This window comes from Rhinolophus ferrumequinum, chromosome 16 (genome assembly GCF_004115265.2).
Source record: "Rhinolophus ferrumequinum isolate MPI-CBG mRhiFer1 chromosome 16, mRhiFer1_v1.p, whole genome shotgun sequence".
Taxonomy (NCBI): Eukaryota; Metazoa; Chordata; class Mammalia; order Chiroptera; family Rhinolophidae; genus Rhinolophus; species Rhinolophus ferrumequinum.
The window spans coordinates 49,605,130-49,629,475 of NC_046299.1; the positions used below are offsets into that span (position 1 = coordinate 49,605,130).

At 52.1% G+C, this 24,346-nt stretch overlaps 1 protein-coding gene across 1 annotated transcript in view; it reads left to right on the forward strand.

Moving 5' to 3' along the window:
* CDH23 (cadherin related 23) overlaps positions 1-24,346 on the forward strand; it is a 394,835-nt gene that overhangs the window by 260,583 nt on the left and 109,906 nt on the right. The window contains 8 exon segments of the mRNA XM_033130003.1: positions 4,891-4,955; positions 9,359-9,596; positions 11,006-11,111; positions 13,242-13,369; positions 16,692-16,764; positions 18,647-18,763; positions 22,359-22,471; positions 23,667-23,774. Of these exon segments, the coding sequence (XP_032985894.1) occupies positions 4,891-4,955; positions 9,359-9,596; positions 11,006-11,111; positions 13,242-13,369; positions 16,692-16,764; positions 18,647-18,763; positions 22,359-22,471; positions 23,667-23,774 (948 nt within the window).

The window sequence follows — 24,346 nt, forward strand, 5'->3', positions numbered from 1 at the left end:
GTAACATTCCAGCCCTGGTGGGACAGTGGCAGGGACAGAGGAGCCAGAGGAAGGGCCTGAGCACAGTGGACATGCTCGCCTGAACACTGGTTTGGCATTTCTCAGAGTTGCCGCTTGATTCGTCTCGGTCTTCCACTTGCTCAGGCACATAGCAAGTTTTGGGAATAAGGTTGTTTTAAAAAGTGCCATCACATGCGGACTGGGGCTGGGATAGAGCCTGTCGCCAGCCTGGACAGCGTCCTGTCCTGGGCGGCATGCACTGCGGAGCTGCTGGGGCCTGTGTCACAGAACCGAGCTGGGGACTGTCCTGTTCCTGCCAAGGCCTTGAATGGTTTGACATGCGGTGACGTGGAGGCCAGCTCTGCCGCTTACCGGTGACGGGACCTTGAGCAAGTTGCTTCACATCCTCGTGCCTCTGTTTTCTCATTTGTTGAACCAGAGAGAGAGCAGGGGGTGTAACGGTATCCTCCTGGTAGGGGCATGGTCAGAATTGAACCATGTAGACGTTAATAGTGTCGTGTAGGTGTGACCACTAATGTAGCTATAGATGACAGAGATATTAGGAGCTTTCCTGAACTGCCTTTCTGTCCAGGCCCCATAACCCCACCCCGCCCTCAGGGAGCCGCCACCTAGTGGGGTGAGAAACGCGTCAGGCTGGCAGCTGCAGCTCCGAAGTGCAATCAGGGCTGGGAATATCGCAGAGCCCGAAGCCAACGTTGGGGATTCAGAGAGGACAGCAGTGGGTGAGCCGGCAAGAGAAGGAGGAAACAATCTCGGCAGATCCAGGCAGGGGCCAGAGCCGTGGGGGGGGCTGCATGTGGTCTAGCACTGTCAGAGATGAGGCTGGAGGCTGCAACAAAGGCTGGAGTATGGGGGCTGGGAATGACATAGAAGAGGAGGGATTGTCCCCTGGGGGCACCAGAGAGCTCTGGTGGGCTTCCAGCAGGACTGCCAAGCAGTTGGGTTTGCTGCCCCCTCCCAGACACAGGGCCCCTCCCCCAGCCCCACTGCAGAGTGGCACCGGCGCCATCGAAGCCCCCTGTGCTGGCTGCCCCCACCCTGGCAGGGGCACCGGCGCAGCTTTTCATCTTCTTATTATTCTGCTTCATGCATTTGAAAAATGAAAGCTCTCCCTCTCCTCTTCACCGGGCATACATATTTCATACGGTCATTAGATGGTAGCACTAAAGGACTCACAAATCTTCCCTGGTCAGCATCAGCGGCTTGGGCAGGCAGTGAGAGGCCCCCAGGGAGTGGGGTCAGCGTGGGAGACATAGCTGTGCCCAGCCCACCCAGGGAGGGGCTAGGGACTGGGGGGTGGGGGGAGGACTGGCAGTCGTGTCCGCCTGGAGAGGGAAGACAGTTCCATCTTGTCCCCAGGGGCTCATCACCTAATTTTCCTGGGCCTTGGCTGCTCAGGCCCCAGAGTGAAGGGAACTGGACAAGGGGACCTCAGGCGTCCTTCCCGCCCTGACAGTCCAAGTGCAGTTCTATAGGGCACCCAGATATGGCTTGTCCCCGGGGTTCAGATATGACCTTCAGGAGCAGGGAACCTGTCAGGCGGGGCGGCCTGTGGGGTCTCAGCTCCCGCTCCCCACATAAGAACGCAGGACATGGTGAGCCCAGAAAGGAACACCCACGAAGCCATAGATAGGGGAGTCACACCACTATAGTCTCGCTGGCGGCTGGGTTGGAGACACAGGAAGCAGGAGCCACACTGTCCACAACCCGCCGTCCTAACTGCAATCTGCGCTTGCCAGCCCCCGTCTTCTTGCTAGCCCCCATTTCTTGCTAGCGTAGCCACAGCAGTTATATTAGTGGCCAATGGCTCACTGGTTACAGCTGACGGCCAACTAGCCACAGCTGATGGCCATCCAATCACAGTTGATGGCCATTTACTACCCAAGCCAGCAACTTTCCACGTGAGGCCGAGAGCCTGGAAACTGCACTCCTGGCTCTGTCCCCACAGAACCCCCTTACAGTGTGCCGCCAGCCCCTCACTTCCTGTGTGGGCCCAGCCCCCTCTACCTCTCCCCTGATTCCCCCACACACACACTTCCTAGCCACCCTCTCCCCTCCTTTCCTGGTACCCTTCTTTTCACCTCTCTTCTGCTCCATCCCTTCTCTTTCCGTTTGAATCCTCTCTCCTAGTCTTTGCCCCATCCCTCCACCAACTTCCTTTTTTCTTCCTACCACCCTCTTCCTACTAGAATTTGTTCTTTCATTTTCTAAACATCTGTGAAGCACTGCTATGTACCAGGCATTATCTGTGCTGGGAGCTGAGCCTGGCAGACACGGCCCTGACTTCGCAGCTTCCCCAAACCCTTTCCTTTGATAAATGAGGGTGCTGACATCCCAGGGGTTGCAGTCACCTGGGCTATTGACGCTGGCCTGGAACGGGGCACCTTCAGGACACTGACCCCTCGCCATGGGCCCGGTGGCGTCTGGTCAGCTCCTCTTTAGACCATGCTGAAGTGATTGTAGTCTAATAATACCACATGATAAAGATTATTTATCAGGAGATCGAAAGGGAACTCCGGGACTCCTCTCCTCCCTTTCTCCGGAAGTGGAGGGGAGGGGTGGGCTTATTATGAGAAGTTTTGGTCTCCTCTTGCCTGGAATAACCAGGTGCCTTTCCTTCTGAGAACAAGTTCGCTTCTTGGTTTAGAAGCAATAATACATGGAGGCTAAGGGCATGGCAAGATGGCACTGGGTTCAAATCCTGCCTCTGACCCCTTTTTTAACTGTGAAGCTTGGGGTGAGCCATGCACCCTCTCTGTGCCTCACTCTCACTGTATGTAATACTAGCACCTACCACGTAGGGTTGTTCCCAAAATAAAATATATGGTAAGTGTAAGGTGTTCCGTAAATGGCAGTTTCATGAGAAGTGGCTGAGGGCACCTGGGGAGGGTCTGTCAAGGAACCAGTCCCGTGTTGGAGAGCGGGTTACTAGCTCAGCATCTTCCTTTCTCACTTACTCACCTCGCAGCCCTGAGAACCTGTGATGAAGTCCTCAGAGCCTGGCCAGGGTGGAGGGAGGGAAAGAGATCTACACAGTCTACTGACACACAAACAGTGGGGACACTGAGAGGAAATCGGGCACAAGAGGCAGTCCTCTGAAAGCAGTCCTTTCCAAGTACGCATATAGCAAATCATCACATTGTTCCCCTTCAATGTATTGGAATATCACTTGTCAATTATACCTCAGTAAAGCTAAAACAATAAAATAAGGTATTGAAACAAATTTGTAGCTGCAGAACTTTATCCAAGTATGAGCTTACAGAGAAGCCCTGAGTGTAAAACAGATGTAAGTGGACCTCAAGGTCAGTCCAAGGCTTTTTCCTCCTGGTGTCTGGTGGCAGGCAGGAGTTTGCCCAGCTCCGGGGCCGTGGCCTGGGAAGGGGACTGAAGTTACAGTGGCTGGCACAGAATGTATGCTTAATAAGTAACTGCTGAATGCTGGGGAATGAATGCATGAATGAATGCCGTCATTTAGCCTGCACATTGTCCCATGATGGGGACAAGACAGAAGCTCAGAGGTCCCAGCCACAAAAGCCAAACCACCACTAGGACTGCCATCATCCTGGAGAAGGGAGGAGATGGAGAGGGGCCTCACTCAGGTGGCTTAAAGGAAAGAACCCCAGGCTGGAAGTGAGGACCCCAGCTTCTGCCCCACCCACTCTGCGTAGAACCTGCTCATGACCTAGAGTGGCGACAGGGTTACACTGGGCCTCACTGGGGTCTGGGCCTCAGTTTTCTCATCTGTGAGATGGGTGTAAATGTCTGTCTTCCTCATCACATTGTGATAGTTGTGAGGATAAAATGAGGTCGTGAGAAACCCGGATGACCTTTGAAAATGTAAAAGGTCTGGTAGCGCAGGCTGGCAGTGGACGTCACTGCCATTGTCATCGGCATCAGGCAAACGTCTCTCCCTCCAGTCATTTGACTGCAGGTGACAGAAAGCCAACTTGGATCAGCCTAGGTGACGAAAGGTCTTGTTGGCCTCACAGACCAAACTGAGGTGGGAAGAGGTGTCAGCTGTAGGACTCTACAATTACCAGGACTCAGCCCTTCTCTTCTCCTCTCTCCGCTGAGGGCACCTTCATCCTTCCCACACATCCAGCCGCTCCCATTTCGTGCTGTCCCAGCTTCACTGCTTCAGAGGAAAGCTTGTAGCCCCAGCAACAGTAAGAAGAGTCCCAGAGGATCCTAATAGCCCAGCTGTGGTCAGGGGCCGCTCCCCGCCCCGTCCCGGTGGTCATGGGCAGAGCAGGCAGCTCCCGCTCAGACCACTTGTTCGAGCAGAGGGAGGTGCCAGAGAAGCTGGGAGGCGTCGGCAATCGGCTGTTTGCAGCAGAAGAGGTTGTCAGTCTGCCCTACGCATGCGATGGATTAGTCACAGGGTTGAAAAGCGGGGGGGACCACCATAAATCCCCCAAGGAACCTCCCCCACTGGATGGTCCATCTGACTTGGAGGCTTTGGAGACTAGGGGAGAATCACCAGATGGCTGAACCCACTCCCACCTTCATTCATGATACGTCATGAAGCTGCGGGTTGTGACCCCGAGCCACAGGTCCGGGGTTTTTTCCCCAAGTCCCCGAGGATCTGCAGAGAATAAGCCCACCCAGCCTGACATGAGTCCAGGAGGGGTGGGTTCCAACAAGGTTAGATTTAGGCAAAAGACCAAGCTTCTAGGACTGTACTCGCCAACATAAATTTAAATAGCCGTTTGTGACTGGTGGCAACCATATTAAACAGCACGGCTCTAGAAATTCAGCCTGGGCCAGAGGAGTTGAGTCGGAGAACCACGGGTTTGCTAGACGTTTCCTGGTGAGATCAGCAGCCTCAGCTGGTTCTGGCAGTAATGACTTCTTGTCTCACCTTTGCAGGCAACAGACAATGACGCAGGCACCTTCGGGGAAGTCAACTACTTCTTCAGCGATGATGCTGACCGGTGAGCCCCCGCCCAGCCCCTGCACAGCGGCCCTCTGCCCTTCACAGGGTCCAAGAAACGTCTCAGTTCCCAGGGAGAGCACCGTGCCCCCATGGCGAGAGCACTGGACTGGGAGTCGGAACCCAAGGGCACCCTGCTGGTGTGGCCCTGGTTGTGGTACAGCCTCACTCAAGTCCCTGAAACCCTCTGGGTCGTGGTTTCTGTGACCCTCCAAAGACAGCCTTTAGCTGTGGGAATGAAGAAGCTTTGAAACGCTAACGCTAGCACACCAGCAGCCACAGCAGCAGCCAGCATTTATGAAACCCTTATCACGTGTCAAGCTCTTTGCCATGTGCTTTATACGCATTATGTAATCCAAGCCTCACAGCTAAGTGCTGGAGGAACTCAGGGCTAGCCCCTATTATCATCCCCACTGTACAAATGAGGACGCTTCAGCCCAGAGAGGCTGTCATTTGCCCAGTCACACAGCTGGTAAGCGCACAGCGGGCAGGGCCAGGACGCTGCCTCTGCTCTTCACCAGCAGGATACACAGCCTTGAGTAGGAGGGGCTTTCAGGGGGCTGCAGCCATTAAGGGGGTGGCTTGCCTCAGCGCCTGGCCTGGGCCAGCCTTGCCCTGTCACCCGGCATGGTTCTGAAACATCTCTTTCCCTCGTCTTCAGTTAAGCTGAGCCCAAGGGAAGCCCTCTCATTTTTAGCGTGATCGAAAGCCAAGTTGAATTCAGAGGGCAGGACTGCTTCTAAAAATGAAGTGTCTGATGCATCTGGAAACCTAACAGGATGAGTACGGCAGTGGCTGTCAACTTGGATTACGGGCCCTGCCTATCTGCGTAAATGACCAGGAAGAGACGGAGATTATTAGGTGCATCCAGCCATTCTCTGCCACTCTGTGACAGGGCCTCGCAATGGGGGGAAGGACCCAGCAGGGGCACAAATGCACAGGGCACCCTGGTCCCTCAGTGTACCTGTGTTCACCTGGCCTCGTCCTGGTCATCTTGGGTTTCCTCCTCTCTTCCCATCTACTGAGTTAGGGACTTTCCCGGCGTCAGAGCTGGGACCTTCCAGGCCTGGTGGCTGGCAGCTGTGGACCAGGTCAGGGCACACACGTCAACTGACAGCTCAGAGGCGGCTCCTTAGGGGATGTGGAGAGGAGGCAGGTAGAGAGACGGTCTCACTGGCCCTTGCTCCTCCCAGGAGACATTTGTCAGGCTCAGTCCCTTGAACAGAAGATGAGGGTTAGTTCCTGAGAGAGAACCGACCACCCTTCCCCTTGCTGGCTGCTTTGTTGCTTGTTTAAAACATGTTGGTGTAAAACCATCTGGGATGGCAGAATGTTTTTTTTTATTGACCAGATATGTGTATGTGTGTGTTATTGAAATATAATTGATATAAACATTATATTAGTTTCAGGGATATAACATAATGATTTGATGTTTGTATATATTGTGAAAGGATCACCACAATAAGTCTAGTTAACATCCATCACCATATATAGTTACAAAGTTTATTTTTTTGTTATGAAAACTTTTAAGATCTACTCTCTTAGCAACTTTCAAATACAGTATTACCGGGTTTCCCCGAAAATAAGACCTAGCCGGACCATCAGCTCTAATGCGTCTTTTGGAGCAAAAAATAATATAAGACCCGGACTTATTTTACTGTAATATACGACCAGGTCTTATATACTATAATACATAATATAATATAATACTGGGTATAATATAATAATATAATATAATACTGGGTCTAATATAATATAATACCAGGTCTTATATAATAGAATACCAGGTCTTATATAATAGAATAATATAAGACCAGGTCTTATATTAATTTTTACTCTATACTGTTTTCCATAGTGGTTGCACCAATTTACATTCCTGCCAGCAGTGCACAAGGGTTTTCTTGTCACTACATCCTCACCAACAATTATTTTTCATCTTTTTTATAATAAGTATTTTAACAAGTGTAAGGTGATAGCTCAGTGTGGTTTTGAGTTGTATTTCCCTGAAGAATACTGATGTTAAGCACCTTTTTATGTGCCTATTGGCCATCTGTATGTCTTCTATTGAAAAATGTCTATTCAGATCCTCTGCCCATTTTTCAGTTGGATTGTTTGGGTTTGTTTTGTTTTGTTTTGCTATTGCGTTGTATAAGTTCTTTATATATTTTGGATATTAACCCCTTATAAGATGTATGGTTTACAAATATTTTCTCTCATTCAGTAGGTTGCCTTTTCATTTTGCTGATGGCTTTCTTTGCTGTGCAGAAGCTTTTTAGTTTGATACAGTTCTACTTGTTTATTTTTGCCTTTGCTTTTGATGTCAAATCCAAAAAATCATCACTGAGACCAATATCAAGGAAATTGCTGCCTATGTTTCCTTCTAGGAATTTTTGGCTTCAGGTCTTACATCCAAGTATTTAATCTATTTTGAGTTTGATTTCTGTGTGTGGTATAAGATAATAGTCCACTCTCATTCTTTTGCATGTGGTTGTTCAGTTTTCCCACCACCATTTATTGAAAAGACTGTCTTTTCCCCATTGTGTTATATATTCTTGGTTCCTTTGTCATAAATTATTTCTGGGCTCTCTCTTCTGTTCCATTGATTATGTGTCTGTTTTTATCCCAATACCATACTGTTTTGATTACTATAGCTTTGTAATATAGTTTGAAATCAGGGTGCATGATGCCTCCAGCTTTGTTCTGTCTCAAGATTGCTTTGGTTATTCAGGGTCTTTCGTGATTCCATACAAATTTTAGGATTGTTTGTTCTGTATCTGTGAAAAATGCCATTGGAATTTTGACAGGGATCACATTGAATCTGTAGATTGCTTTGGGTAGTATGGACATTTTAACTATATTAATTCTTCCAATCCATGAGCACAACTTCTTTCGTTAATGTGTTATAGTTTTAAGTGTATATATCTTTCACCTCCTTGGTTAAATTTATTCCTGGGTATTTTTTATTGATGCAATTATAATGGTATTGTTTTCTTAATTTCTCTTTCTAACAACTCATTATTAGTGTATACAACTGCAAAAGACTTTTATATATCGATTTTGTATCCCACAACTTTATTGAATTCATTTATTAGTTCTAATAGCTTTTTTGGTGGAACCTTTAGGGTTTTCTATATATAGTATCATGTCATCAGCAAATAGTGACAGTTTTGCTTCTTCCTTTCTGATTTAGATGCCTTTTTTTTCTTTTTCTTGTCTAATTGCTTTGGCTAGGACTCCCAATACTATGTTGAATAAAAGTGATGAGAGTAAGCATCCTGTGTTATTCCTGATCTTAGAGGAAATGCTTTCAGCTCTTCAACATTGAGTATGATGTGGGCTTGTCATATTTGGCCTTTCTTATATTGAGGTACATTCTCTCTATACCCAATTTATTGAGCATTTTTGTCATAAATAGGTGTTGAATTATGTCAAATGCTGTTTCTGCATCTATTGATGATCATATGGTAATTATCCTTTAATGTTTTATCCTGTTAATGTGTATCACATTTATTGATTTGAGGATGTTGAACCATCCTTGCATCCCTGGAATAAATCCCACTTGACCCTTGTATGATCCTTTTAATGTATTGTTGAATTCGGTTTGCTAATATTTGTTGAGGATTTTTACATCTACGTTCATCACGGATATTGGCCTGTAATTTTTTTCTTGTGATGTCCTTGTCTGTTTTTGGTGTCAGGGTAATGCTGGCCTCATAAAATGAGTCCTCCTCTTCTATTTTTGGAAGAATTTGAGAAGGATTGGTATTAATCCTTCTTTGAATGTTTGGTAGAATTCACTAGAGAAGCTGTCTGGTCCTGGACTTTTGTTTGTTGGGAGGTTTTTCATTACTGATTCAATCTCCTTACCAGTAATCAGTCTGCTCAGATTTTCTATTTCTTTATGAATAAGTCTTGGTAGGTTGTATGTTTCTAGGAATTTATCCATTTCTTCTTGGTTGTCCAGTTTGTTGGCATATAATTGTTCATACATGTCTTTTATGATCCTTTGTTATTTTGTGGTATCAGTTATAAGAATTTCTGACCATTATAGTTCTCCAACATCTGATTATCTCCAGTTGGCAGAAACTTCTGTACACAGCAAGAGGATGACCATTCTTCCTGAGTTTTCTTTTTGAGTAAATCAACCTACTCCTGCCCTTTCAGTACCTGACGACTCCATCCCTCACGTGGTCCTGATTCCTGCCCACCACCTCCCACCCCCCCCCATTAGAAATCTCTGTTCTTCTTATTGAGAGCAAGTGAGAAAGAAGGCAGATTTAAGACTTCATTTATTTGTGTCTGTTCATCACCTTGGGCAAGGATAGGCTGGTAAATACAGGCCCGTATCTACAAGGCGCTTTACAGCAGGGTGTCCTTTCTCTCCCTCCTTCTTGCCTGACACAGGTTCTCTCTGGACAAGGACACAGGACTTATCATGCTGATTGCCAAACTGGACTATGAGCTCATCCAGCGCTTCACCTTGACAGTCATCGCCAGGGATGGGGGCGGTGAGGAGACCACAGGCCGGGTCAGGATCAACGTGCTGGACGTCAATGACAACGTGCCCACCTTTCAGAAGGATGCCTACATGGGTGCCCTGAGAGAAAACGAGCCTTCTGTCACGCAGTTGGTGCGGCTCCGGGTAAGATGCCGGGGTTTTCTGCAGTCCAGCCATTTATCGTATCCTTCTCTCTGTACCTTCTTCTTCACTATTCCCTTGGGAAGCCACTGCACGAGGTGCTAACCTCCCTAACTGCAAAGAATTGTACCCAGATTTGGGGGTCACATTCCCGGTCTGTGTGAGGCTTCCTTGGAGCGTCACCTCATGTCCCCGGTTACCAAGTACAGCTAGTGTCTGTCTCAGCTTAAATTTCAGGTCACTATTCAGGAAGAGAATGCCCTCCTCGTCTCCCTGGGCGAGTGCCAAGCAGTTCCTTGTGTAGGGACCCCATCCAGGCCCTTTACTGGCTGCTTAGAATCAGGAACTGCTGCCGCTGGCAGGAACCAGAGAGCACCTCACAGGAGGGGAAACAGGTGGAGAGAGAGGCAGGCCCCAGAGGGCACAGTGAGTGAGCAGAGCAGTAGAGACCAGACTGGAGTTCAGGACTCTGCACTGCACGTGTCCTCCTGCCGTGAGTCTCCACCATGCTCCGCTGGCCTCTGACCATGAGATTTTCAGTGTCCTTGTTCCCCTTCCTCACCGCGCCACCCCGAGTGACAGGACCCAGGGCCTCCCTCCATTTAGAACATGTTTCTGAAGCAGACAGGAATGAAGGCAAGGTGGGCAAGGGGGACACACAGAAGGCAGGACCACGTGCCCACCTAACGTGGCCATGGCTCCCCATAGACCCCTGCCCTCCCGGCCGGCTCAGCTCCTGTTACACCCTGAGTGATGGGCCACCCCTGAGGCTCCCTAGAGTCAGAGAGATCTGGAAGGGAGCTACTTAATGTAGCCACCCCAGAAGACAGTCAAGGGAAGAAGGGCCGACCCCATTCCAAGTGCCTTCTTCCCTCTTTGCATTCATGCAACATACATTTATTAGACACCTACTGTGTGCTAAACACCACGCTGGACTCTAGGTATGCAGCCGCAATCAAGAAATACAAGGTTCCTGCTCGCATGGAGCTGACAGTCAGAACGAGGCAGGCAGAAATTAAGCAGTTCCGGTCAGGCGTTGGGGTAACTGATGGGGTGTACAGCACAGGGCCCCACCTGGTCTAGAGTTCAGGGAAGGCCTCTGTGGGTGGGGTGTGTGAGCTGGGCCTAAAGGGGCAGGGAGATGGTCATGGCGGATATGGCGGACGCCCTCTCCACCCTCCGGCTGAGGCCCAGCCCTCACTCATTCTCCCTCGGCCTCCAGCCTGCCCTCTAGGTTCCCCAGCAGAGCGCGACACTCTAACATGGGGTGTGTATGCTGGGAGCCAGACGGCAGCCTCCAGCTGCGAGACAAGGAGGGTCTAGGTCACCCAAAAAAAGGTGCCCTGAGAGAGGCCCCTCTGAGCCTTGGCCACGGGCGGCTCACGGGGCCCTGTCTGCCCTCTTCCTTCCAGGCGACAGATGAAGACTCACCTCCCAACAACCTCATCACCTACAGCATCGTCAGCGCCTCCGCTTTTGGCAGCTACTTTGACATCAGCGTGTATGAGGGCTATGGAGGTGCGTGGGGGCGGGGCCGAGGGCGCAGCCGGGAGGCAGGGGCTGGACGGTGTGTTCACACCTCTCTCGGGAGGGGGCCCTCTGTTTCCCAGACACCCCGGACTGCTCACAAAGCTGCCCCACAGCTCCTGTTGGCTGCAGAAGCACGTGGCTTGGGGTCACCCTTCCGCAGGCTCCAGAGCTATGTCTCACATCTGCCAGAGTTTTCTCTGGGTCTTAGGCCCATCACCAGCCAGGCATCTGATGTTTCCACAGTCTGCAGGGTCTCTAGTTTTTAGCAAGGCTGTCTGGGCAGATCTGTCGGTTGGAGGCTTGTTAGCCAAGTTTTCCCATGCTTTGGGCATGCTACGGCCACCTCCCAGCCCTCCCGGCCGTGGCCTTTCTTTGCTTGGCCCAGGCACACTTCCACATGCTGGACCTTGCACCGGCTGCCCTACTGTGAGTCCCGATCCATAGAGCCCATGACGGGACTAGCAGCAGCAACCTCAAGCTCCAAGATCCCAAAAGATCACCTTGTTTGTCAGATGGGACAACTGGGGCCCAGAGACAGGGAGTGACTTACCCAAAGTCACACAGCAAAGCTGTCCAGGGAGGCCCTTGTGAACTGACTCTTGGTTGCCTCTCCAGCCTGTTTTCAGCAGCTCCCCACCCCCCACAAGAATCCAGCCTCTTTGAACCACGTGACACTCTCCCCCCTTACAGTGGTCACTTCCATGTCTTTTCAGAGTCTGTTCCTTTTGCTGGGAAAGCCCTTCCTCCCTGTCCCTTTGCCCCACCTCCCTTTAACCTCTGAGTAGCTTTAAAGGCTCATTTGGACACCTCCTCCTCTGGGAAGGTGTCCTTCCTAATGTTTGAAGACAGGTCAGGTGCCCCCAAGGCAGAAGGTGACGCGCATTGGATGGCTGAGCCCAGTGCTCACGCCTCCTCCCACCACTCAGCTGTGTCACGGAAATGCAATCGTACAAATTCCAGTGCTGGCTGCAGATGCTGTGGCCTGATGTTCCCTATCAAGTCTGTGGCCCCTTTAAGAAACGTAGGTTTCGTGCCTCTGCCCAGCCTCACACCTTGCCTTCCTCTCAGCTGGAAGGACCTCCTTTAGGTGTCGTATTACTAAAGCAATAATTGGGTGTCTTTTCCAAATAGAAAGTGGCAATTGAATATTGCTGTAAAGCCGTTGCAGACTACCCATGCCCCCACCCCCAAGCCGGTATCCCTTCCCTTCCAAAACTGAGATTCAGTGCCTTAGCACAGAAGAGTACGCGTGGTACGATTCAGGCATGTGCAGTAGTGGGGATGTTTGAGGTCAAAGCAATTGTCTTAGCTGCCCCCCAAAATCTGCCTCTCTGCCTCTGTCTGTCTTTGGTGTTGGGGGTTTTCACCCACTTTCTAACAGAGTTCTGCAGAGGGTAAAATCTGCAACACGACACCCTGAGTGTCCCTCCAAGGGGTCTAAACAAATGGCCAAGAGCAGCCACTGTACAGGCATGAAGAGCTTTAGGGTAAAGGAGGAGGAGAGGGAGAAAAGTGAAGAGAAGAGAAAGGCAAATAGAGGAAAAGACACGGGCCAGAGGAGACCAAGGAGGGAGCTGCCGTCAGCACCCTACTCTCTACCCTGTGCCCTGGCAACCTTGACACCGGGAAAGAAATGGGTGAACTCTGCTTATCTGGAGGGTATCAGGAGTGGTAACAGGGGCAGGATTAGAGAGCCTGGGGCATGACCCTGTCCTCTGAGCAGCTTCCAGACAGATGAGGAATGCCAGATGAGTGGGTGAGACGGACAGACAGAAAGGCAGGTAGGCAGGAGTAACCCCTACTGTGGAAGAGCCTACACTTTGGATTCAGAACAACCTGGGCTCAAATCCCACTCTATCAAGTTGCTGGCTGCATGTCTTGGAGCAAGTTCCTGAGCCTCTCTGGGCTTGGTTTCCTCGTCTGTAAAGTGGGGTTTACAGTACCACCAGGATAGTTACCACCTGGTGGACTCAGCCCTGGGCCTGGCACGTCTCAGGCAGTCAGCAAACCTCAGTCAAGACCATGAGGCCCGTGCCAGCCATACGCTCTCTGTCCTGGCTGGCTGTACACCCAGAGTCTGCTTACGGGGGCCCTGGGGTCCTGTTCCTGTCATTGCAGTGATCAGCGTGAACCACCCCCTGGATTATGAACAGATACCCAACGGGCTGATTTATCTGACGGTCATGGCCAAGGACGCTGGCAACCCCCCTCTGAACAGCACTGTCCCTGTCACCATTGAAGTGTTTGTAAGTACCCTCGGCGCTGGCCTGGCCCTTCTGCGTAAGTCTGGTAAATGCTCCCCAGGCTGTCAGGCACCTTCCCTGAACCCTGTGTCCCCACGTCCTTGGCTACTCCCACAGCTCAGGGATTACCTGGCAGATGGTCCCAAAGGCTGTCCTAGCAAACCTCTGCCAGCTTGGCCAGGGGAAGTCCAGGGCCCTGGAGTGCAAGACGAGCCTGGCTTTCCTGCTCTAACTTCATTTGGGGGCCTCAGGACACCCTCTCAGGGGATCAGGAGCTGGGACAGAAGGAACAAGAGCAGGAGGGAAATACCATGGGACTCCTTCATTTACAGCTATAGTCTGTAAAGTTCAAAGGCATTCCTGGAAGGTCATCTTCTCTCTTCTGTCTCTCTTTCTCTGTCTCCCTTTTTCTTTTCCACTTCCTTTTCCCGTTCCTCTGAAGAGCTAAAGGGGCCTGAAACCAACCACAGCTTGTCTGACATGATATCACACATCCCTTAGTGCTTTCCGCGTCTGAAGGGCTCAGTCTCTGAATCCATCTCCACACTGGTTCATTGGCCCCGTGCCGCTTCCCCGGCGATCCCAGGGATGAGATGGGGTTCCGACAGCGGGCCAGCAGGGCCCCCCCAGGGCCTCCCAACACTGCCATGCACACAAGCCCACCCCCTCCATCTCATACAGGCTGCTGCCTGCAGGCGAGGATGAACGCATGTTGATGGAAGAGTTAGCACATTACGGATTCCAAGAGGATTAGATCAGATTGTGGGAGTAGACGATGCTGTGCTTTGACATATGCTCAGGAAAACACCTCGCCCAGAGCAGGCTTGTCGATGACCTTCCAGTCCCGGCTGGCTTTGCCAACAGCCTCGGGCGCTGCCCCACAGCTGACTCTAACAAGCCTTGTGCTCGCCACCTGAGGCCGAGGCTGCAGGGCCAGCTCACAGGTGGGACTGTCCCTCTCTGGGCAGGGGACCCGACTTGCTTGTGGCACAGGATGGGACTGGCTGTGATGGGAAAGTCTAGGGTGATGCTTTGGGGGGAGCCCTGCAGGGGGGCACACGGGAGCAGGACTGAGGGGTGGCCTGGGAGGCTGAGGATATGTGGAACTAGGTCCGGCAGAGGGAAGGGCAGAGTCTGGGGGCCTATACTTAGCACATCAGGAGAGGGGATCACAGAAGCCTAAACACTTGCCTGCCTTCCACCTGCGACCTCCCACCTTGAAACGCCAAGGGTGATCGCGTTTCAACTAGGATTGAATAAACTAGGATTCATTCCCTGCCGATCATGACCACGTCCTGGTATCTCTTTTTTTTCTTGATTCATTTTTCAATTACAGCTGACATACAATATTAAACAAGTTTCAGGTGTACAACATAATGATTAGACATTTATACAACTTACAAAGTGATCCCCCTGATAAGTCTAGTGCCCGTCTGACATCATACGCAGTTCATGACAATATTATTGACTGTATTCCCTCAAAGCAATCATGCCAGTCAGGAGGGGCCCCCACGCCCCTTCCGGGTCTGCCCTGGCTTCCTGGCAGCAGGAGGGTCTGGCACCAGAAACAGATGCCACCTTGGTTGTGAGTGAACAGCATCTCTCAAGCAGGGCCATTGGATGGTGTCGTCACTGGTGTCTGAGCACCGACCACACTTGTAAAGGTCACCGCCGTGGGTTTGATTTTGCACGTGGGTGATTTTTAAGTAGCTGTCACTTATCTAAACTGCCTCCTCCCGTGACGAAAGGGATTTTCTCTGAACAACAACAAAAAAAACGCCCAGCAGAGGTGAAGTAGTTGATGGCAGCACTTAACTGTACCCGGTGGGGGCAGGGAGAGGCAGATCAAAGCTACAGGGCTCCTGAAGGAGGACGGGCAGATGAGAGGGGCTAGGCGATTCCTTTTCATCCACTGCTTGTTGGTTTTTAATAAAGAAGTCAAACTCGGTTTGTAGATTTCCCATTAGGGGACAATAAGCTTTTGTAGAGGGAGCCGCTGAATTAGAACTAATAGCGAATGCAGCGCCAGGATCCGGGGAAATATCACCGCTAATAAGTTTCTGCCTCATGCTCTGTCACTGACATTCTCAGCGCTGTTTCGTGCAGCCGAGCAGAAGGCTTAAATAGACACGCGTGTGGGGTGCTCATGCCCGCACCAGGGGGGTACCCAGGCATGCTGTTGGGGCGTGAATGTCTGGCGAGTCCTCCCATGGCCAGTTCTCTGAGGCTGAGAAAAGGGACAGGTCAGCATGAGCTGGTGCGCAGGCCAGAGCCCAGGGCCGCTTGGGGAAGAAGAGAGTTCCTTTCTGGGGACTCACAATCCCGGCAGGATGGGGTCCTCTAAAGTCCCAAAGGGTGGACAGCCACATATTGTGCCTCCCTCATTTTCACGTTTGTTCAGCCGGAAGTGACTCTAACAAAAGGGGCTTACTTCAGGCGGCTTCCCCTTAGGAGCTCCCAGTGCCAGAGGAAATGAGACCCTTGGAGCCTGCATCCGTGCTGGGTTCTTGGGTCAGGTGGGCCAGCCAGGTTTCCTCCAAGAGGGGAGCAGAGAGGAATTCTTGTTGAGTGGTTGCAAAAAGCAGTCCATGAGGACCACAGTCTTAAAGCGTGGGAAAGACTCCCCTAATAGTGGAGGGAGATGGCGTCTGGAAGAGCAGAGGAGGCAGAGCCTGCGCCTCGGCCCTACCCTGCCCAGATCAGCCCCTCAGCCCCTGGCCGGTGTCCTATCAGCTGGTCACTGGTGAGAGGTGGGGACAGAGGAGGGATTGCTTCCGAGCTGAAGGGAGTGAGTTCTGGGCCAGGGTGTACCGGGAGCCTTGGGATGGAGGAGTCTTGTTCTTGTATGTGTGCAGAGGGACTGGAATTCAGGCCTGGAAACCACTTGAGCCCTGCCTGCATGCTTCAGTATCTTCTGGGCTGGGCTGCTCTTTTCATCCTTCATTTCTAGGAGGCTTTCTAGATCCTTCCACCACATCTTGGCAGAGCTGGGAGAGAAGTTCCGAGTGGGCATCCCAGCATGGGGGCTGATGAGCTGAAAGTGGGAGAATGGGAGTAAGCTGGGAGCTCAGCTGGAAGACTGACAGGGAGCGCCAGGGGAGCTGGGAGCTGTACGCAGTTCCAGCTGCTCCCTTACTTCTCCACCTCCCCATTTCTCACCATCCCTTCCTGACCCCCACAAGGACTGTCTCGCCTCCTTGAACTGTAGATAAGCCAGAGAGCCTTAGTGCCAGCTGTGCCCAGCCTCCCCTTAGTGCCAGCCTGGGACAGCTGACCAGCCCCCACTGCCTCCCTGGCTCCTGCAATCTTTCTCTTTTCTTTCCAGGATGAGAATGACAACCCTCCCACCTTCAGCAAGCCTGCCTACTTCGTCTCCGTGGTGGAGAACATCATGGCAGGTACGGCCCAAACAGGGGAGGGTATAAGTCAGGAAGCCAGCGGGCATGGCACCGACCGTGTACAGACCCCACTTTGCACATGAAGTACACGGCCCTCCCTATCTGTTTCCCATGAAAGTGACGTGAGCCTCTGGAGATGTCCAGTTATCTGCCAGCCCACAGTTACTTACAGAGCACCTACTATGTGCAGATGCTCTGCTAGGTGCTTGGTCCCTGCTCTCCTACAGCTACAGTCTAGCAGGGAAGAGAATAATGACTGGTGATTAATTCAACACCCTTGGTTCAACAAGAGTGTGCAGATTATTGCTGTGAGAAATGTCCCAGGGGCCAGGATGGCTAAAGGGGTGGCCTTGGAGAATGGCGTGTGTTCCTATGACAAGACTGAAAGGCTCATCCCACACACCCAGGGCCATAATCCCCATACTCAGGATCCAGGGGACTTGTCCTGTCCCCTGGACAGGCTGGCAGCTTCACCCTTACACCCAGAGTGGACATTCTGTGGGGGAAATGTCAGGAATTGCTTCAGCAGCTGGAGGAGTCAGGGACAGCTGGAACAGTCAGGAACAGCTGCAGTCAGGGGACAGCTGGAGGAGTCGAGGTCAACGGGAGTCAGGGGTGACCTTCCCTGGCAGCACAGAGCTTCTAAAGAGAGCCTCCAGGTACCTTCCTGGTGTCTGATGATTTTCAGGGTGTGCTCAGCCCATCCCACCCTGTCCCAGCCTGAGGCACCCCCTGGAGAATGTCACTGCTAGAGCGGCCCCCTGCATTTTCACCATCCCCAGAGATTCTGCCAAGGAGAAGACTTCATCGTGGCACTTAATCCTCTTTCAAATTGAATGTGCTTGGATAAAGGGGTGTGTCGGGGGCCACGCACATGTCCTCGTGCTTGGGGCAGGACTGAGAGTCAGCTCGGAGGCCCCACAGCTACCTGGAAGGGGCCAGAATGACCTACCTGTCCCACAGCCCCCTACCTGGCCCCTTCCACCCCCAGGGACTGTTGATTCACCAGCACAGTAGTAACCGCGGTCTGCAGTTCTGTGAGAATTACCTGGCCAGGTGTGCTTTATCTGCGGGATCCTCGCCCATAGCCCCACAGATGGGCTTCCTAGTTAGACTCGTCTAACAGAGGAAAACGGTGAGACTCAGACAAGTTCAGGCACTTGTCAGAGGTCTCACCAGCTTCCAGCCTGGATAGAGTAACTCCAGGCGTCCACACACTGAACCCCCCTGTCTGCCAGAGCTGGCAGTCGGGCGGCAGGAGGGAGCTGAAAGCCCTGGCTGGCACGGCTACAGGACAGGCTGCTCCCAGGGTCTGGCCAGGGCAGCTGGAAAGGCCAATCCCCTGACCCAGGATTCCACAGAGATGGAAATGAAGGTAGGGGCCTTCACTAGACATTAAAGAGAAAATAAAAACCCTTATTAATTTCCCTTGTGAACAAGATAAAATAAGACTGAAATTGGATATAATAAATATAGAATAATTTAATAGGGAGCTTCATGTCTTTTTGCCTCAGCGTCAAAGCTGGGCAATCTGAGTGTATTTACTCTAGTGACCAGCCAGAGAGGGCTCGGGGAGAGGCAGTGCTGTGCTCCCTGACGTTGGGCCAGAAGTGGACGGGGAAGGAGAGCCCATCCATCCCAGGCTCCAGGCTCCCCCTCCCGTGGAGGCTTGTCCCCACACAGCCCAGGGTGTGAGCCATAGGAGCACACGTATGACCCCACTCTCACCTCCTGGTCCCCCCTGCGGCAGACTTTCTGCCTCCTGGGGGTTGATCAGCGGGATATCCATTTCCCCTGGGGCCTGTGCCAGCCCTACTCCCAGGGCCTATGACTGGGAGACCAGGTAGAGCAGCACCCGCATCCCCCCCTTGTCTCCCGGAAGGAGCCACGGTGCTGTTCCTGAACGCCACGGACCTGGACGGCTCCCGGGAGTACGGCCAGGAATCCATCATCTACTCCCTGGAGGGCTCCTCCCAGTTTCGGATCAGCTCCCGCTCAGGTGAGCCTCCCTCCTCACCTCCGCTGGCGCTCCACGCCCAGCCCAGCACTGCCTCTGGGCCAGGGCCCCCTCCCTTTCACAGGAAGCACTTGCACATCTTTGAGCACTTGGTTTATTCCTGACATAGTCATTTGAGTGAGACTACTGATCTTAGGAGTAAAAAAAATCACATGAATTTAGCCACTAAAAAATGTCTTGCAATGGTGAAAAACCCTGTTTTGTTTAAAATGTATTCAATTTTACAAACATCTGGCCAACACCACTCTTCGGGGACACCTTTCTTCAATCCAAAGTGTCCCCCTCCCTCCGCTGCCAACGCCATTCTTGAGTCGTGGTTCCTCTTCCTAACACAGTGTGTGCCTCGGTTTCCCCACCTGACTGCTGGGTGAATTCAGTGTCGTTGTAGGGGACTCACTTAGAGCGATCCCCGGCGCATAGGAAGTGTTCACAAAGTTAGGTCATTGTCATTATGCTCCTTGGCCTTTTCACCCACCCCCGTTCCCCTCTCAGCCCATCTAACTCTCCTTTCTTCTTCATTTTCCCACGTGTCTCCCTCCAGCTTGCTTTTCTTCTTGAAGCTGGGAGGGAAGAGGGGCAGAAGGAAAACAACAAGACACTTAAAGCTTTTCAGCCAGAAGCTGGGAAGGAACATGAAGGCCCTGGACATTCATTCATAGATTTATTCAGCTCTCAGTGGATACCTGCCCTGTGCTAGGTGCCAGGATACGGGATGGAATAAGACCTCACCCTGCCCTCACGTGCTTAGTGGGCATGCAGGGAACCCCATTTCTATATTAGGTAAGGGAACTACAGATGCTAACGAGGCAAACCCCGAAATCTCAGGGGCTCAGCACAATAGAACACAATTCTAACTCACCCAGCAGCCCAGTGATGTGTTCAGTGGACAGCCTTCCATGTGGTGATTCTGGGCCCCAGGCCCCTTCCATGTTGTGGCTCCAAGGTCACTGCCAAAGGAAAAAGAGAGCATGGAGTATTGTATAAGAGATGTCTATGGGCCCGGCCTGGGACATACGTCACTTGTGCCCACATCCCATTGGCCAGAACCAAGTAGGGGCCCTGCCTAGATGTAAGGGAGGCTGGGGAACACCATCCCTGGCCGAGCAGTCACTTTGCAGCAATCATTTCTATCCCGGGAAGGGAGCAGGAATCTTCGGTGGACACTGGCCATCCTTGTCACAGATGATCAAGAGCCAGCGGGGCACTGTCTTCCTGTCATCCACGTCTCGCTGGCCGTAGTCTCTACCTTCAATCCCTTTCATCCGCTTTTCCTAGGAGCCTGGGAAGCACATGGCTGGTGCCGATGTGTACAAAGACTGAACACATCCAGGACCATCCTGAGCCTCTCTTACTACCTCTGACAAAGGGGGACCTTACTCCCTGCTCTCAGGAGCATCCACCCTCAGTGCGCCCAGGTTTCCAGAGGACTCAGTAATCTCGTTAATTAGCATTAACCATGAGCTCAGCACGCTTCTGAGTGCTCTCACCAGCATCATCCCATTTCACTCCCTTCGCCATTCCTGAAGCAGTTGTGAGCATTGTCCCTGTTTTCCAGATGAGGAAACTGAGGCAGAGGAGATATTAAGCAACGTGACTGAGGACTCACAGAGCCTGACCTTCCAACTCCAGAGCCCAGACTTGAAATACTTGAAATGCTACATTATAGAAAGCCATGTTAGAGCCTCGTGCCTCCAACCAGATATAGCAGCAGGCACACTGACCTTTCAGTACTCCACCCTGCCCCCCCAGTCCGGGACCCGATCTCCACCCCGGGGCCTCTCATGATGACACAGACATTTTCTTGCTGCCTTAACACGGCTCCTTCAGCGCCGAAGGTGTAAGCGTTTTCCTCTGAGCTCCTCGGTCAAATTAGCCAGGGCTGCTCCACCAAAGGTGGCCTTAATTGGATCTAATTTCCCAGACAGGAAGAGCCATCTATCACGCCGACAAGTTCACGTTTACAACTTTTTAGAGATTTATTTCTTCCTCGCCCTGCCAATTAATCGACACCACCCCAGCAAGGAGCATGGCTCAGCGGGCAGCCCTTTGCCGTCTTTCATTCCAGGCCTTAGCCCCTTTGCTGCCCTAACACCCACCCTCAGTTCCTTTCTCAGCCCTGCACAGGCCAGAGGACAGGCCAGTGTGCCAAGGAGGGAAATGTGACGGTGGAAAGGGTACTGGCGACCATCTAGCCCAGCTCCCGTGTTTCATAGTAGAATAAACCAAGTAACGTGCCCCAGGTCACACAGCTCAGGCAATGGGGATAAAAAGATGGCTAGCACACAGTTCCTACCCTTGGAGAACTCTCACTGTCCATTGGAAGAAAACAAGCATTTTCTGAGCGTCGGGAGCTTCACCTATAATTAGTTAATCCTCACGACAGCTCTGATTCAAAGGTGTAGTAATGTCCATCTTACAGATGAGAAAACTGAGGCTTAAAGAAATTACGTAACTTTCCCAAGGCCAAGCATCTGGAAAGGGCCATAATCAGAATTCAAATCTGGGTCTCACGGTCCTCAAAGCCTAGCCTCGTTCCTGTGGCCCATGTGAGATGGTTCAATGGCCCGGCGACCGTCCTGTGCTGAAGCTGGCTGGTACTGGCTTACAGCTGCTCATAGGAGCTACTTGTATATGCCGCTTGCCAACTCCATGTTCAAGCCCATCCAAGTTAATAGTTTAAAGTGGGCCCTTGTGGGAATACTTAGGCCTTTTGATGAGCTGGGTGTCAAGCATTTGCCAGCGTACCACTGCCATGGTTACTGCCATATTTTTGTTATAACAAAAAACAAAGAAAAGCCAAACACAGGCTGACAAATTTGTGGTCTGTTTTAATGGCTTATATTTAATAGAATAACTTATTTATGCACTAAAAAATTTCGACATAATTATGTTACTCATGTAATTAAGGAAATTCTTTTATAACTGTTAGTTCTCAGTGCACTATAGGTTGGACTGTCTAGTAATGAGTCACAAGTAGGAACATGTATGAACGTTGGTAGCTTTCTGTCCAGTCACTGGATTTCTATGACAATAGGAATAAACAGTGCCAAACACGGGTCTAAGCTTTCCATGGTAACGAAATTAATCCCACAATGGCCATATAAGGTAGATCCTATTATTGTTCCCTTTTGACCAGATGAGGAAACCGAGGCACACAGATTTTAAGTAACTAGTTCCAAGTGGTAAAACTAGTAAGATCATGTCAACAGTCTAAATGAAAGGTCCTTAGTGTCTGACCTTGAAGCCTCATGGCCCTCTTGCCCTGTTTTCCAGCCACCAATCCCGTCATTGGCCTTGATTTTCCCACATCCAAAAATACTTCCTCCTCCTGGGGTTATACTGCCCAGCTCTGGGGTTCCAGTCCCCAGGCCTGGGTGCTCTCCCCTCCCTCCGTGAGCCGCATCTCACCCCACCAGGACACACGCGCTCAAGTGCGCACACACCAGATCATTTGGTTTTGCCAGCATTGCTCCTTCGTGCCCTCACTCTCTCTTCCTCCTTCCCTTGCTCTTTGCTCCTTCCCTGATCTCTCCCTGGCCCACCCACACCCTCTCCCATGCACCCCTGTCTCCTGCAGGTGAAATCACCACCTCGACTCTGCTTGACCGTGAGACCAAGGCTGAGTACATCCTCATCGTCCGAGCAGTGGATGGGGGTGTGGGCCACAACCAGAAGACGGGCATTGCCACTGTGAGTGCCCGCCCCTCCCGTGCCCTCCAGCTCCCCCTGTGCTGTCCAGGCTGCACCTGGGCACTTTGTCCTGAGGCGGCTGAGGCATTGTGGGGGTGGGTGAGAGGGCAGGTGCCGACTCAGTGTCAGTGCTGGGGCTACCCTCGCTACGGGAAGGAAGGCATTCCCACCTGGGACATGGGGGCACTCAGGGGGAGCACAGATATTCTCCTCTGCCCCCAAAAGACCAGCTGGGAAGATAGGAGAAGGCATGAGACCCACGGGCCCCTCCCAGGTATTCCTGCCAGGAAGAATGGCTCAGAGCAGGAAGCAGGGCCCTTGGAGGGTGCCGGGGTCTCGTCACCACCCAGCCCACCTGTGGTGCTGAGGAATGATGCCTGCGTTTGCCTAGTACGCGCAAGCAGGGCCCACAAAGGCCCAGAGGCCCCATCCAAGGCCTCATCATGTCACCAAGGTGCCTCAGAGAGTAGGAAGCAAGAGGAAGGCTGTTTGAGGATCCTGACGGAGCCCCTAACTGCAGAAGAGAAAGGGGGAAGCGAGAAGCAATAAGCGTGAACTTCCTCTCCTTTGTGGGACAGGAAGCAGGAGGACCAGCTGACAGGTCACTCCAGCCACCTCCCCTGCTTGATCTTCAGTCTCTTTCTTTGGCTCTCCCTCGGGACCCCTCTCCTGCCCTCTCCCCATCACCCTCACCCGACCCACAGCAGCTTCCCCCAGCCTTGCCCAGCCAGACGGGCGGGGTTGGCACTGCTTGGCCAGGGATTTGGCAGAAAAATCCCCAGTGCCCTATTCAGTCGCAAGAGACCCCTGCTACTAGGATTCAGAGCTCTATAAATTATATACCTAGTGACAGGGGAACAGGGAAAGCCTGGCTTATAGCTGAGACTGCCTGGGAAGCTTAAGGGATTCTATCAGATCTCACCCTAAACCTCCCCCACCCTGTCAGTTACCTTCAGCCAAGACTCAGGGTGGGTGGGACAAGTCCCAGGTCCCAGGAAGGATTTCAGGGGCCACCTCATCTGCTCCTCGACCACCTGATGGGACACCACCTAAACTCTCTGTCCTTGAAAACCCAGGCCCTGCCCCAAAGCCCCCAACGCAGGTGGAGCTGTGCAATTAATGCCAAGATGCCCCGTAGGCATCTGAGTGTGTCCCCCTCATGGGCCCTGCCCACACCACCCCTGTGGCTTCACAGGTCAACATCACCCTGCTGGACATCAACGACAACCACCCCACCTGGAAGGATGCTCCCTATTACATCAACCTGGTGGAGATGACCCCTCCAGACTCGGACGTGACCACGGTAAGTGATGCTGGGACAGCAGAACTGCCAGGTTTCCCTTCGAAGAGTGTCTGCCATCCCCACGTGCGCCCTTGGGCCTGCCCCTGTGGGGCTCATGGACGTCATGGTTTTCTCTGAGCCATCTCTTGGAGCAGAGTTCCAGAAGCTTCTCACAGGGTGAAAGGTAGTCAGAAGTTGGGGGAAAGCCTGTACCCAGTCCTCAGGGACGATGGGCTTCAGGCTTTGTCAAAGGGAGCACAGGTGGCCAAGGGACAGTGCCAGGGGTGGTAGGGCTGGCTCAGCTTGTAGCCAAACTTGCCCTGAAACCTAGGACTCTGGTCACCCCCTTAGAAGAGCCCCCACCCTCCCCTGGCAAGGCACATGTCTCTCCCTCAAATTGCATAAGCTTCACCTCTGCCCTCAGCACCTTTCCTTCAGCACTTCTGTCACTGCAGCCACTGGCCTGGGTCAGCTGGCCCCAGGGCTGACCCAGCAGGGGGTTTGAAGTTCACCCAAAGATTTTCTGCCATGAGATGTTCCAGGTTTATATTAACCCCTGTGCACGCTGCATGTGTACATACAAGTGCTGTGTG